At 37.3% G+C, this 16,345-nt stretch overlaps 1 protein-coding gene across 1 annotated transcript in view; it reads left to right on the forward strand.

Moving 5' to 3' along the window:
* The window catches only part of LOC102112159 (dynein axonemal heavy chain 5-like), a 151,066-nt gene that overhangs the window by 127,075 nt on the left and 7,646 nt on the right, over window positions 1-16,345 (forward strand). The window contains exons 74-75 of the mRNA XM_014255866.2: window positions 6,309-6,441; window positions 14,786-14,994. Coding sequence (XP_014111341.2) covers window positions 6,309-6,441; window positions 14,786-14,994 — 342 coding nt within the window. The remainder of the gene's footprint in view (window positions 1-6,308; window positions 6,442-14,785; window positions 14,995-16,345) is intronic.

Consider the following 16,345-nt stretch of genomic DNA (forward strand, 5'->3'; position numbering starts at 1 on the left):
GTAATAATTTTCATGTTGGATCTACAACTATCATTTACACATTAAATTTTTCTCAGTCCTCTTCCCTTGTCCTTCCAATCAGAGTAAAGCTTTTTTATGGAACCAGATTCTTCTAGTTTCATTCAGCTCCTTAATTATTTTTTTTTCCATTTACTGTTGCAGTAAAATACTGAATGCCTGGATAGCATGTATTGTATGTATGCAATTATATGCATTGCCATATTTGTAATATGTGTATTGAGCTAAGTTTTTACAATATATTTGCTAAATCCTCCAAAGGACTATTTCTTCATTCCCTTGTTAAGCTGCCAACTTTTTCCTCCTGAAGAATTTGTAATACTTGGAAAACATCAATAGTACTTACTGCACTTTACATTGTAACCGAAGGGTAGTCTTAACCTCAGGTTCTACCCCTGGGAAATCTATGCAGTACCTTTTAGTCAGGTAAAATGCACACATACTTATTTAATCCAAATTTTGCTTCAAAACGGTTTGATCAAATACTGTTTTTCTCTGACATTTCTTCTGTTGAATCTTAGGCTCATTCACTTTCTTTCCCTGTTGCTATATTCACTGAGATTATGCACACAAACCACACATAGGGAATACCTCCCCACTTCAGTCACTTCATCAAGTCCTAGCTTTGGAGACCACCAGTTTTGAAGCCAGGGACTGTAGTTAAGGGCAAAGGGTGTGAAAGGGTTATTTTGGATGTTCCATCCTTCACTCTTGCCTCTCTCTATTACTGCTGTATTTGAGTATAATGCATACTGTTTCACTTGACTGTATTAAAAAATTCACCACCAATTGTTTTCATTGCTGTTTCACTCTCATCATCAAGCAGTATGACAAACTATTATCTTTTCTCATGGTCTGCCAATCATACATGAGGGGTATTATTTTCTTGTGAGCAATCATCATTACAATGATGCTCAGAATTAACATTTCTTTGCTTCAGTACTGTTTCTCTTACATCTTCTATGAGTTTCAAAGGAAACTTCTTTTGCTTTAATTTGCTTGACAGCTGTCCCCTTATGAATCAACCAAGGAGATCTGAGTTTGTACAGAGGATGTGCTGTTGGATATACTTTTTTCTTCTGTATTTCTTGTAGATGCATTCTGAGTTCAGTAAGTGTAGATACCACCTCTTCCTGGGGATATCTAATTTTCTAAGGCTCTGTGCATCTTGATCTGTGAATTACACTTTGATTAATCATCCCGCACCTTTTTTTCAGTCTGCACTACTGATGGATGACACAGTACTTTTCCACGGAAACATCCAAAAATTATGCTTTGTTTCTGTAACATGGCAGTCATTCCTTTGCTCTGACCATCTAGAGAATATCCTCTGTTTGTTTTCCAAGAGTTTTTTATTGCTAATAATGTATTCCTCTGTATATCTCCTTGGCTATCTCAGCTGCACTACAACTTCTACAGATTTTACTTCTGTAGTGTTATGAGATTTGGCGTTGTTTCTTCTGGACCGTGATTTTTCAATATTTCTTTCTTCAGTCTGCTTAGTGAATTTACCCTTTGTCTCTTCCTCTGCATTTTAGAATCTGTCTCATTCTCTACATCTTAGAACTTGATTTGGCCTTTAAAAATCTTTCTTGTAGTGGAATTTCCCTTTCCTGCCATTAGTGCCCAGTTCCATATCTTATGTGTTGCTTATGTGCCAGAAGTGTGGCCACATATACACAATAAGCAAAAAGAATCTATATCAAATATGTTTCTCATCTGAACTGCCACTCCATTATTCTGGAACCTCTTAGAAAGCATGGATATGGCTGGAGTGAACTGTAAAGAAAGCTAAATTTTTAAATGCAGGTTTGCATAAACTGAAAAATGTCCCAAACCCAAATGACTAAAATACAAAATAGAAAAATAATATTATGCTCACTAACATAAAACCAAGAATTTAATTGATCAGAATAGAAAAGAAGGGAGAGTTTAGGTATTCTCTGAGGGAAGAAGCAACAGAGTTTGGCAGAAGCTACAATATGGCAAACAGAATTATGCTTGCAAGTATAAGGAGTGAAATGGATTATGTAATTGCTTCCTGCATTGTCTGAGGAAAAAAAAAGGAATGAGATTATTTCTGTTGTTTGTGAATTTAAGTCAACATTTGGTTATTCAGGACATTGTTACTATTTAAGCTAATATATGTGAAACAAATAAAACCAATATTCTAAATTGCAAGAGTACGGGGGAATGTGTCAGAAAAAGAGTTTATGTGCATGCCTCATTGGAAAAGATCAGCAAAAAGAGGGATATTCATTAGTCCTAGCAGCACAGCTTGCATTTGATTTTAGAATAATATTGTGTTCCAGTAATGCCATGACATGTTAGTCTTTGAAAATCTAGGTATAAAGATACTATCAGTGGAGAAAAGGAACAAAAAATTTTGGAAACAATGAAGGTAACTAAAAGCAAATTCTCTTCAGGGAAAGTAGCAGGTGCCTTTGCTACCTTTGATCAGTTCTTGAGGCTCCCTCTAGAAAGCACAGAGTGAATTTGCACAGAGCTACAACCCCAACAGACTGGGTTAGGGACAGATGGTACCAAAACCAATTATTTGCTGACATTCAGAGCTCCGGATTGTATTTTCTCTCGATACGTTGTGAATCCAGAGAAATTTCAGGCTGTCACAGAGAGGCCTTCATTTCCCAATTATTAGCCTTCGGCAATGACTTCAGTCTCAACTTTCAAAACAGGGCAACCATTTTGCCCCATGATATATGCCACTTCTTTTGTTGTGCTCTTGTAATGCTTCTCACCAGTCAAGTAACTTACCCAAAAGAGAAGAAGCAAAATGAGTCACCTTTGCATGCTTTCTCAGCCTGTTGTTTGACATGGGTGATGGAAAAGCAAAATAAACCTTCCTCCTGACCTAAAACTGTCCTCATTTTTCTCTGAGTAAGAATTCTGCTTTCATGACACCTTTTGCTTCTGGGTCTCGGCTCACAGGTTGCAGGAGATTAGTGGTAAAATTATTAGGTCCAGTCAGTCTGTGTGAGTGAAGACAGGTGCAAGAATAAACGTCAGCCTGTCACACAGAGACGTTTACAATGAAAATGATCCTTGCATCTTGAAATACAGCTTTCTAGGGAATAGCAAGTTGCAGTGGTTTTTTTCCTTAAATATATTTTATAGTATTGATTTAGCTGTAATTTCTCTAAGGCTATGGCTACATTAGCAAGCACTGCATGGAAATAAGAATTTGTCTGAGGACCCCAGGCCTTCATTAGATATTTTTCTGGGGAAATTGCCTTGGTCTAACTCTAGTATGGGCCTGTAGGCTGAACCCATTTGTAATTGAAGCACCTAAGAGTCCCTGAAACACACCTTTTGGGTTAGTTTAATGTGAAGCTAAGACCTTTGTCTGGAATTCCTTTGCCTGGAATCTAGCTTTCAGTGCAGGTTTTTGGCTACAAAAAAATCCCCACAAAAATAAAAAAATTCAGGGTCTGAACTGAAACACTGACATAGATGATTCTGTAATGTGTCTCTGCTTTATTTATCAACACTATCAGATATGGTGATCATCCAGCTCTAGAGCTTCTTCTATTTTCTACATATTTTACTGTCTGCTTCCCTATGTACTACAAGGAAGGGGTCCTTGACATCCCTTGAAAAGGGCTTTGGCTTATCCATCTACAGAGTGATGGACTTCCCATTTCTGCTGACAAAGAATGTAGCAAGTAACTAAGTCTGATTGAAAATAATAGCATTTACTGAAAACCATAGGCAGTCACTACTACAGAAACTTGATCAATGATCATGGCAGGAATTCAGCAACTGCTTTTCTACTGACAGTCCTATGAAGTATGTGCTGACAAAAAACTGGTGACCTGAGAACAGTTAAGAAATATGCATAAAGGAATCTGACACAGTAGATATATGCATTGCAAAATCATGTAGGCAAAGCTATTATGATTTTAGTAGCTCCTTTCTTAAATCACATTGTTTTATGTTAGATGATAGCTGTTTGCATAATGAAAAGGGGATGTTCTAAGTGGGCTTTATGGAATTAGTATATTAATCTCAGAAAAGCTATTTTGGTTAATGAGTTTAGTGTTTTAAGGGTTTTTTTTTCTGAGAGTCGGTATCCATATTTTTATGTCCTAATAAATAGAGCACAGGATGTGTTACTTGCTTGATAAGTACTTACTTACTGCTTGATAAGAAGAATCCTGATACAAAACTTAATCATACTCAGTGCTTGTACTTGAAATGAATCTTAGCAACAAGATTTCCAAGAAATGCACTATGTTATACCCAGTAAATCTCACCATAGATCAGGACTGATTTGTATACAATACAGTAAGAACTATGTAATTTTTTTTTCAGTTTTGATATCTGGTTATGCTTGGTGCTCCAGACTGAGTGCTATAAGCATATCTAGGTTGGATTAGCAAATTTCTGCTTTATTGGTTAGCTCCATTATTCAACACATTATGGGTATTTTTGTAGGTGCCTGAAAGTAAATCAGAGGAATGTGCAAGTTCTGAGAATTCACTAGTTAAATTGTACAATTATCAGTGCAGTAATATTTTAGAATCTTTATTTCATGTCCTCTTTGTAGATTCATAAATATTAATATTTTGGAAAATAGCCTCTTTAATAGCATCTCCCATACAATTTTTCCTTAAATGGGAGAATTCTTCCTCTAAATGATTCCCAGAAGGAACACGTGCTTTGTATACTAGAAATAAAATTGTGCTTCTTATTTAAAGGATAAAATGCATAGAGTATATTCTGTGTAATTCCTTTCTTATTAGTGGAATGCACTAGACTTCTAAGTATTTTGAAAAAATAAATCAAACTTTTTTACTTTTTGTCAAGAAGCAAAATTACCAGTTGCTGTGAATTTTTCAGAAAGCAGAGGTTTTCCCTGGATTTTGTACGAAATAATCAGAATACTTCATTGTGTGGATTACCCAAAAACTTTATTGCCTCAGCTCTAGTCTTGTAATAGCTGATTTAAGTATTTTTTTTCTCTTTCACAGGCAGGACATATTAACTCAGTCTGTAAAATGTACTGTCACACTGCAAAACATTAGCATAATTGGCTGGCACCTATTTCTTGGACATTCTGTCTGACAAATCCATGGGTCCTTGTGATTAAAATATGATGTATAACCTTGCTGATAACCCTCTCCCAAGGAGGATAGCATAGAAAGTTGAGAAAAAGTATTTTATTTGGCTTGGGGTTGAAATTCAAGATTTGGAAATTGCCAAAGCATTTGCATATTTATACTAATGATTTTAACTACTCATCTGCTGTATGATATTCATCTTGCAGAAATTTGCTATTCATGGTTATAATGAAATCTTTAGTAATGTTTATTATTTGTATAAAATGTATAGTATACATAAAAATGTATACAATGAGATATATGAGCTGTTGGCTTTCTAAAAGTGGGGTACAACTCTTGTAAGTCAGAAAAATCAAGAATTCTGGTACTGTATGGGTGTAGGCACCATGATTTTTGCAGGTGCCATTAAACCCTCTTTCATGCACTGTAGTATACATTGATCTTTGATATACATAGAACATGCAGTGCATGTCTGAAACACATTCCATGCACATCATATGCAAAAGCGAGACAGGGAATGCTATTGCTGCTGTTATTATGACATGTCCTTAACCAACACAGACAACTGATTCAGTTTTGAAAATATTCTCTGTTGAATTTGAGAGAAACTGTTATCCTTAAAAACTAAAAAGGCCAAAGGCTTCTACTTGCAAAATGGTGCACATAATGGTGTAACAGATTTCTGTGGCATCTGTATTATTTCTGGCAATCTTGCCTCTCTAGTAATGTATCCATGAGCATCTTGTCTTATGAACAAGTCACATGCTACCGAAAGTAGCATCTTTTACATATCATTGTGCTTGTTAAGTGGAACTCCATTTGTTGCATTATTTCAGCTCAGCAGGGCAAGAAAAAGTGAGAAAGTTCACCCAGCACAGTTTGGAAATACAAAGAAGTTACCATCAAACAGTGCTTTTGTATAGCATGTGGGTTTCTTTATTTTAAGATCTAAGACCCTGCAGCCTAGAAAGGACAGAAGGAACTGCTGTGTCCCTTCAAAAAGAGGGAACTTTTCCTTCTTAGAATGATGGAGGAGCTCGTTCTGGTAAGCTAATGAGTCACAGTGTGCTAAATCTTACAGTTGGCACAGGACTTGAATGGCCATCTGTTACTAAAATGTTTCTTTTCTGAAAATGTTTTTGCTTTCAAGAATTATTGCATGGGAAACAAGAGATTAGATTTTATAGTCATTGCACTATTCTTTTTTAGGTGAAGGCCCAGCTTCAAAAGATGGGAGCTTTTCAGCCCATAAACATATTTCTCCGTCAAGAAATTGATCGGATGCAACTTGTTATATCCAGAGTTCGAGCTACACTGACTGATCTCAAATTGGCTATTGATGGTAAGCTGCAATATCAAAAAATTTAATTAAGGTGCAATATTTATTACTAGCAGTTGCTTATATCATAAATAAATAAATATTTCTCCTAATTTCCTTACTTTCTCTTTTGTTCCCTCCCTCACACAGTTGTTCTCTTTTTCTCTCTCTTTATCATGTGACCACTAATTCTACTCCTGATTGCATCTCTAACACTCCACCTAAATTTATTCTGCATGCATGTGTTCCAGGATAGCAGTTTGTGACCCTCAGCACTGCCTCACTTCTGTGATTCTCTCTAGGATCCTACAGAGCTCACAGGAGCTGAATTGTGTGATTAAGTCCACAGGTCATGTACTAGAGTCATTTATGAAATTAAGCTGAGACATAATGATATAGAACAAGGTAGAAGTGTTGCTACTAAGTAATTGAGAGACAGGGAACTCAGGAGGCAAGGTGATAAAGACTCTAATTTAAGGTGAAATTTGACATTTTTGTGAAACTGGTTATACCAAATGGCTTGCCTCTAAAAGGAAGCTGAAGTGAGTGGCAGTGTCAGTCAAAAGAGAGAGAGACACACACTTCTTTTAGGCATCACAGGAGGCAGTAAGCAGCACTCTATCTCTCAGAGACAGGAGCATTTGGCTGAAAGTGAGCAATGGTGAATGAAGTTAAGATAAACCAAGAGTAGAGGCAACTAGAAGCAGATGGAAAATTTGATCAGAAAAGGAGCGAGGAAAAAGAAGGGATAATGATGTTGCCATCTGCTTTTTGTTTTCACTTCCTATTTCACTCATCTGCAAGAGTTGAAATACCCAGGAAGGAAAGTGTACTGCTGCTGAGCCAAGCTTCTTGAATTAGCAAATCAAAATGAAGCAGGAATGGGGTCGATTCCACTGGCAAAGCTCTCACCCAAGTCTGCTGGTCTCTAGCAAAGAGGCAGAAATATCTGAGACAGCAAACTGTCCTCACAAGGAGCAGGTCAGAATGCCTCAGAATTAGTCCCTTCTGACATAGCTGACAGTATTACTGTAATCGGTTTTACTGGTGTTCTGACAATGTCTTTCATGAGGGGAAATTTTTTAAAATTTGTATTTTTATTATGTAAGGATCAAAAGGAATTTTTTTTCCCTATCATTTGTATGATATAGTAAGACAACAATACCTGCTTCAGAAACCTCATGCTTATAATCTGAGTCTAGGAAAGAGGTTCATAAATGTGTCCAAGGCTAATAATCTTTCATATCCTGTAATAACCTATGCAAAGATCAAGGTGGAAGAAACAATTGTCCTCTCTTCCTAGGCTGAAAGTTCCCTTTTATATGTGAATAGAGTCCTTTTTCAAGTAAATAAAAAGAATATTTTCCATCCAAGAAAGTGTTAATCTTTCCTTGATTGTGACAGATATATTTAAATTCTCAAAATGTATAATATTCTGCAGAGGGGTGGATGAGTAACATAATTTATTTGCACTTCACATTCACTTCCAAAGCGGGTGCAGTCCTCTGCCAGATGTTTAATCAAGTTAATGCTTTAACTTTTATGCAATTCTCTAAAACATAATTTCTTACGTACAGGCGAGTTAAATATAGTGAAAAATTGCTCTGAAAACAAAATTGGATGTATAGTTAACTATAACAATTAATGGCTTCTGGCATGTTCATGCTATATCAAGTGAATATGGTAGACTGTTAACTAGGGGATAGAAAGAACATTTAGGCACTCTACCTCAGCAAAAGGGAAAACCACAAACTATCTCATACTAGATTCTCTCCCAAAACTAGTCAACCGCAGTCTCAGGTCATCTGAGGTGCTTCATTTTCTTTACAATGAGGTAAACTGATGTGCCTGCTTAAACAGGTTGTGTCATTTTTGGCATCTGCCCTGCTCATGTATCTGGCTCTGGCTTCACAAACTTGTTAAGGCCCCAGCACCCACTTTTAGCAGACCTAAAATTTCAAATCAATTTGGTGTTTAAGAATATAGTGTGTCTTTAGGTTGTGAAAGGAAGTCTGAATATCTGATTCTGCAGTTTGGATGTGAATGGATGGACCTTGTTATTTTGATGTTGCTCACCAAGTTATATTTGAGGTGATGTAAAGCCCTCCTCAGGGAGAGCCCATGTGCAGCTGAACACGAGGGATGTAGAAGGAATTTTCAGACACAGTTTTGTCTCTCCATCCAGAGGGCAGATTAAGCAGTTCAGCTTTTGGGAGGGGTGAGGATGCTCAGCATGTGTCCAATATGTTTGTTGGCAAATATGCCCCAGAAGCTTGCATCTCCACCAATAAGCTTTGTTGCCCAGAGGGATACTTTTTCTGGATCAAATTGTAGTAATTATATTGTAGCTGCACTTTGTACTCTCACTTATGTCCCAGCCATTACTTCTGCTTTAATTACTTATTGATTGCCCAGGGTTTATTTCACAGTTGGCATAATACAGAGCTTCACCATAAATCAGAACACGGCAGTGATGGTTGCCCTCTTGAGTGCCCTAAATAAAAGCCATGTTCAAAACAGAGAAAACTTTTCAGAGACAAGGAGAAGTAGGACATGGGGTTTGCATCAAAAATGCCACATCTTACTGCATTATGAGCAGCAGATCTTGAGCCCCTGTCAGAAGATGACCATTCTTTGTAGGGCATTATCCAAGATGTAGAGCTCCAGTGTGCTTACCTCCTGCCTCTGGCAGTGTAGAGGCCTCTGGCACAGAATGCTAATCCCCCACTCTTTATTGTAAAGTGGGTACTTGAAATTCCCTCTCCCACTAGTGAAGATAGCGTCTCTAAATGCAATAAAATCTAATGACCCATCCAGTTATTCCTAGCCTTTTAGTTTGTTTGTTTGTTTGAATGTGGCCTGTCTGCAAGATTTAGTGGGGTTGTCTTTATATCTCCATGCACTGAATAAGAGTGGTAAGCATTTTGATGCCTTTTCTTGGTGAAGAAAGTGAGAAGAGAGATTCTGTGGGAGTGTTTTCCATGAATGAAGTGGAGCATACTTTTAGTAGCACTGAAACTGGGTATTGAATCCTTGGCAGTGGAAATAAGCTCAGCTTTTAGTTTGATTTTAATCCTTATTCTTTTTAACCCACTTATTTAAGGGCTTCTTGTGAAAGAAAAAATGGTTAACCCATTTACTTATATCTAGGTTCTACCTGGATCATAAAACTCCATTCACTTGGTTCTGGTTTCTGGTACCTTACAGCTTTGTGTTTTCAAACCAATCCTTGGGAATTGCCTAAATTGCCTACTTCATGAATGTCTGAGAAGCCTTGGATTTTTTTATCTGTTCATGTTATATATATATGCCACACGGTCACAGAACTCCCACTGCTATTTGTACAGTATTTGCAGAGTTAGGAGAGAGAAGTCCTTTCCTGATAACACATTTCCTGAAAATACAGTTCTTCTATGGCAATGTAGTTCTACATATGTTACAGGGGTTACGTGAGGTTTTTATGTCATCTACACAAGCTCGTGTGTGAAGCCCAAGGTAAAGATTCACTGCTTTTTTACAACTCAGAACACCATGAAGTTGAAAGTAGCATTTGTATCATGATGCTGCAAGGAATTTCTGTTAATTTTATGTAGCACCTTATAAGAGGGATATAAATGAAGATCAAAAGAGTCAAAAGTGGTAGCTTTCTTTTAACCTACATGGTGAAAAAGTGAAGCTTAGGAAGCTAGTCTTGCCAGAGTACACAGGAAAGGTAATTTCCCATGAAAGGAAGAAGTATGGACTCATTCCCCCTGTTTGGCTAAGTTCTATTTTGACTCATAATGGTATAAGACTGCTAACACTAACATAGTTTTAGTTTGGCTTGCTGACAGTGGTAATAGAATTTTAAGCTAAAAGATCTTGAGCTCTTGCCTACTAAGTTCTACTGTGTGTGTGTGTGTGTGTGAGGGATTCATCACTTTTGGATGAGGATTTTATTTGAAAATGATTAAGAGCACTCAGTAAAGACATTAATGGAATGTAACAATGGGGAGATCATTTGAGAAATGAAGGGGATGAGTCAGTCTAGTGTGTCTTGTGGTGTAGTTACTCTTGGCTCAGCAGCTATCATCCATTATTTACTTCTCATCCTGATAAGAATGCCAAAATGCCTCCTGTTGTCTTTCACAGTGTGGCACATAATTTCTGAACTTCTTAATAGGTGTTACATATGCTTGCCGTGATGCTGGCCAGGACAACTGTTTAGTGAAACACATTGCATATTAAGGACAAACTACAGAATAGAGTTTATTTGCCTGTTGTATTGCTCTAACGCATGGCAGTGATTTGTATGACTTTTTTCCAGAGTTGTGTGTGGATTTTCAAATTTCTTCAAATTACAGCTTTAAACTTTTTATTTTCAGTCTTTCAATGGAAAGGACTCTTCAGCCAAGAGCATTTAGTACTGGAGATGGTAAACTTTCATAACAATTTACTTTCAAATTGCCATCTTTCTGACTGAAGGATTTAGCTATTGAAGAGAATCTAGGATTTTTGTGCTCTTCTATATGAAATATTGCACGCTACTCAAGTTTCTTAGTCACTCTCATCTCTCCTGACTTGAAGAATTAAATCAGAAGATTCTGCACCAGAAAAAATAGGTGGGAAACTAAGAGAAAACAAAGCAGGGGCAAAGGTTAGATGCAGCTGGAGAGAATACCAGTCTACAAGTAAAACATGGAGAAAGGGTTGTGCATTGCAGCTCTCAACTGCCTGATTTCCTGTTCTAGAGATGGAGCAAAAGAAAGTAACAAACTGTTGAGGGGCGTTGGGATTAAAACAGTGTGGTGGAGTTAAATGAGCTTCTGAGAACTTCCTGGGAATTACCTCTAAATACTTAAGTGCCCAAGTACTGCAAGTGAAGAAAGAGAAAAATACCCAAAGAACTGCCTGAAGCAAAGAAGGTGACTTCTACCAGCACTGCAGTGGTGGTCACAGAGCCAGCAGAACCATACTAAATCTGGTGGGGAAAAAAAATAGTTTTATGTATGGGAAAACATACATTAGCTTTTATACCTTGTGCCTTTGGGTGGAATAATTAAAAAACCTTTGGAGAAAACACAGGCAAGTGTTAGCTGCTGCCACATGGCAGAAAGAGAGGAAAACTTAGGAAGTTATAAACAAGTTGGTATTTTCCTTTCAATATGTTCAGCATAGAAGATGAAGTTGGAGCCTGGTGGTGGAGGCAAGGTGTGACTGCTTCAAGAACAAAGCGAGTTGTTTGGGAGGCAAACTTGGTTGGGGATTAAAGGCTGAAAAGGTCAGCTTCTGGGGCTGCAGCTGGGACAGTCAATAATGGATTGATGCTTTCACTGAGCTTTTTCCTCTGCACTCTTCAGGCTAGTTTAACAGATGCAGTGTCTAGCAAGTATTGTCTCCAGGGCTAGTCTCCGATTTTATTATAATGATATCAGCTATTGGCGAACTGTACTTGATGGAGAAAGTAGCTTTTTCTCATCTCATTTGTATCCTACATAATTATTCTTGATACTTTTGATTTACATTCTGTGCCTGTGGGAAAAGAATCAGTCAGTGGACCAAGGCTTTCTTTGGCTCATGCTGGAATTTGAAGTCCTTCCTTTGTTCCTAACTTTAGCTACTCATTTAAATGAGATATGCAAGTTTCTTAGTCCAGATAGACACTTTCATAAATGTGAAATTCAAAACAGATCAAAATTTTACAAATTCCACGGTTTTCAGATTTAGTTTGTGGGAGGCATGATAGTGAAAAGGGTCAACTCCAAGAAATAGTGCAAGCTCCTGATGTCTATTCAAAGTATTATATCTGTTGAACGGATCACCCTAAAACCAGATCCCTTTAAAAGAGCAGACTATTTACTTTAATTACCAATAAAAATGAATTATCCTCAGAACTGAGAAGATTTATTTGGGTTATTCCCTGCTCAGCAATAGGATAGATTTAGATGCAGTTTTGAAGGGAGATGGTATAAATTTAGGGCAACCAAAAAGGGGAATCCTCATTTCCAAACTGTGTATACTGTGCAAGCAGTGTGGATATAGTAGATATTATTTTTGAAGTATGGAAAAGCCCTCTTTTCTTTAACTGACCTGACCCTCCATCAGTCATTTTCCGATGGGCTTTATTCCATTCAAGAAAAGTAATATCGTGGAATAACCCCCCAAAATAACCAAGTTATAAACAGTTGGCCTGTCTGATTCATAGAGCATTTGAGCCTGTCATGTTAAGTTCATAGGACGTTCAGTCTCTTCATATAGTACAGTGCTCTGAGGTTCTTGGAAGTTAAATATAAGAAGCCTATGGCATTGTACTACTTATTCAATTTAACAAAAATAGTTTTTCAAACACCTGTACCACTTTTGCCCAGAAAGATGGCACGATTTTTCTCCAGTGGTACTGATTTTATTTCTGACTATTATTTTATTTTGTGAATTATTTTTATTTTGATCAGAGTATTTTGGCTGCAGGAATGCATCCCAACACCCACAGATGCCATTTAGTGCTGAAATTCAAGCACTGGATGCCTACTGCCAGAGAGGACACCCCCTCACTAGGAATATTTGTTCAGATATATGGGCATGGCCTGAGCTGTGAACATACCTCATCCTCAAGAACACTCTGGCTTAACGTTCCCAACAGCTGCTCTGAGTCATAGCAGGCAGACATCCTAAGGGATTTCACAATGCTTCAGGGCAGGGACTGGTTGTATCTCCCTATTAGAAAAGCTCCAGCCTGCACAGAAGAATAGAGAAAGAAAGGAGAAAGTTGAATGTATCAGCCTGAAAACAAGGAATAACCAGAGCTGAAAGAGTTATTTCTTTCTCAATTCAATAGTAGTGATCCCCAGGGCTAAACCAAGATGCTCCTCACTTGTTTTGTGTCCTCAGTACGGTTGCTCTGAAGTTGGAGACTTCAAGACTTTTCCCCTCACTTTTTGTGTCTCTATAAGGTGAATAAAGCATTTGGTTTAATACTACATTTTTCTAAGCAAAGTGGAGAAGAAATGAAGTGGCTTCTTTCTTAAATGTTGGTTCTCTTGGTTATATATTAGAGAAGATTAATACCCAAAGAGAAGGTTCATTAACTGTGTTATAGAAGTCTCTTAGCTACCCCAGAATGTGATTCTGAGCCTGACTACAAAGAAGGATAGGTGGTATTTTTTAATATTTACAGTTTTATAAAAGTTAATGATTTTCTCAAAGAATTTGAGAGGTGCATATAAATGGAAACAGATCACTCATTATCTGCTGGAAGTAATCAAGGCCTATTTGCCATTTATATATTGTAGAAAGCACTAAATTTGCACACAGTGCTATAGGAGTATTTAGGTTGTAACGCTGTATTCTTCAAAATTAAGCTGGTGTTTGGTTTCCAAATACTCTTTCCTCCCCCTCAACTGAAGCCCTGTCAACCTCAGTGGAAGGAAGGGGTTTGAAATGCCTTCCTTTTACAGGCCACATTTCCTTATGGGTATGTTTACATGGACCATTGCAGTTTTTGTTTGGTGGAAGCCACTTAATTCTGTTTGGTATCTCATGTTGTCCTTGTGGCAACTGCAGCAGCTGTGTATGTGAGGATACATTGAACTTTAGTTTTATATGAATATTTAATCAAAGTTGGGGTACCAGATCAGTTTGTATAAGAGAATAACATCACCAGTTTCTGGAACAGAGAAGTCATCTTGAGGCATGGCCCTGTGCCAGTTCCCAGTACTGTGGAGAGTACATAAGATGTAGGAACTTCTAGCACGTGGAATTGAGTGAGTGCCATTGCAAAATCACTGTCTTAGTAAACGCCAACATTCTAGTGGAGAGAACAGCACTATGCATGGAAGACGTGAGTATGCACTGCCAAAAGAATAAATCTTGCCTCTAGCTTTATTCTACCTGCTACTTTCCCACTGAGAATCTTGATAATGGAAATGTACAAAGTTTTCATTAATAACAGTGAATTTCATGAATATAATCACTGCCAGTACATGCTTAGGCTGTAGATGAGTTACACAGTGTATCTCTATCATTGATCATGCATGTAGGATCCATTAAAATTTATAAAAAAGTTTTCAATGATTAATCACATTCCAGACACGCTGTGAATATAATGAATATAAATAACATGTATAAGGGAGAAGAAGTTGTTTAAGAAACATATCTTTGTTTCTGATCAAAACAACAGAAGAAACATCATTTATCTTATCGCCTTTAGCTTTGAATCAAGGCTTATAATTTTGAACAAATTAACTGCAAACAGATAAGACTGCAGTGCTACAGGTGTGCAATTAAGGCACAACAAAAGAGGTTTTATTAGACTCGGAATATCATTTGGAAGTTTTAATTGCCTTTGCAAGCTAGGGGAAAGTTCATTCTGAACATTTTACATATTTTCCAGGAACCATGATTATGTCAGAAGAATTGCAAGATGCTTTAGATAATATTTATGATGCTAGAATTCCAAAACTGTGGTTTAGGATTTCCTGGGAGTCAACTACCTTAGGATTTTGGTTTACTGAGCTTCTTGAGAGAAACCAGCAGTTCAGCAGCTGGCTGCAGGATGGCCGTCCAAACCAGTTCTGGATGACAGGATTCTTTAATCCACAGGTAAGATTGCCACGTTGGCCTTTATAACTTTTGAGTTACAGTTAAATTGGACCCTGGGAGAACTTCAAGTTGATTTAATATTTACTATGTGAAGTCACAATTAATAATTTATATTAATTTTTTAGCATAAATATAAGATAAAACATCTTCACTATCTACTGAAGAAATTTTTGCTAGAACAAAACAATGCTCCTGAAATAATGAAATATATATTTTGGCTGCTTTAATTATAGTGAGGAAATTAGGTAAGTACATGCTTTCACATTTCAACTTAATCTTCCTTTTATTGCCTCTTCTGTTACACTAATTGGTTTTTTATTTATTGCATGAAACACCTTCTGAGTACAAAACGAGATAAGTTCCAGAACTGTGATATAGGAAGAAGAGATTTGGACTTGGTTCTCTATCCTTGCAAATCAGTTCCTTGAAATGGAAGGTTTGTTATTCATACCACCCCAGAATTGTGCCAGACATGGTCTGCAGAGACATATAAAAAATACAGCCTCTTGTCTGCACCATCTAAAATAAAAAACCTGGCATGAAATGAAACACAAAAAAGGGAACAGCTGAGAGCAGAGTTAAAAGAAGTAAAGTATACGTACCTAGATGATGTGTAGTTTCTTTGCAGAGCTATCCACATTCATTAAAGCTTTTTATGATTCACAGATGTTTGTGGGAAGTGTGAGTTGTGGAAATGAGTCATTGTGAGTGTATCCAGCCAACAGGTTTCGATGAAGCCTTAGGAAAGAGCTATTTTAAAGATCTATTTTAATCTCAGTACTTGTTAGCAATGCAAAAGCTAGCTTAAACAGCTGCCTAGAATAGAGAAAGTAACAGTGGCAAATATTCTTCAGGACTACTGCTGGGAAATATCCATCTATCATCTGTCCTGTGCATGTCAGCTGTCTGCTGGTTACAACTTTATAGCATGGAAGGGGGCTCACTGAGTCCCTGAGCAAAGTGTTCTCAAGTATGAGGGAGAGGAGTAGGATTCTAATAAAATAATTATGCTTCCACAATTGGTTTGCTAACAACATGCTGATAGCAGCATTCTAAAATACTTCAAAGTAACTTTTGCAGTGATCAGGCTGGATGCAACCCTAACAGGTTTTTGGCTGTGCTGGTGTTTGCTTTTGCACTAGAGATGAGCAAGAGCTGATAGAGATTTTGTATTGGACATTTCAGCTGGCTTTTTTTGTGCTCTGGGGTTATGTCAGTTCTGAAATTTTGCCAGCCCAGATAGGGCATCCTACATTTTTTTGGATCAAAATAACTGGATTTCTGAAAAGAGCTGCCAAATAATCAGTGGAAAATATCCCCAAACAAATTGTGATTTAATAGACTGTAGTAA

Source organism: Pseudopodoces humilis, chromosome 1 (assembly GCF_049639895.1).
Source record: "Pseudopodoces humilis isolate 2021_Gansu_Grassland_sample_001 chromosome 1, ASM4963989v1, whole genome shotgun sequence".
NCBI classification, from domain to species: Eukaryota; Metazoa; Chordata; class Aves; order Passeriformes; family Paridae; genus Pseudopodoces; species Pseudopodoces humilis.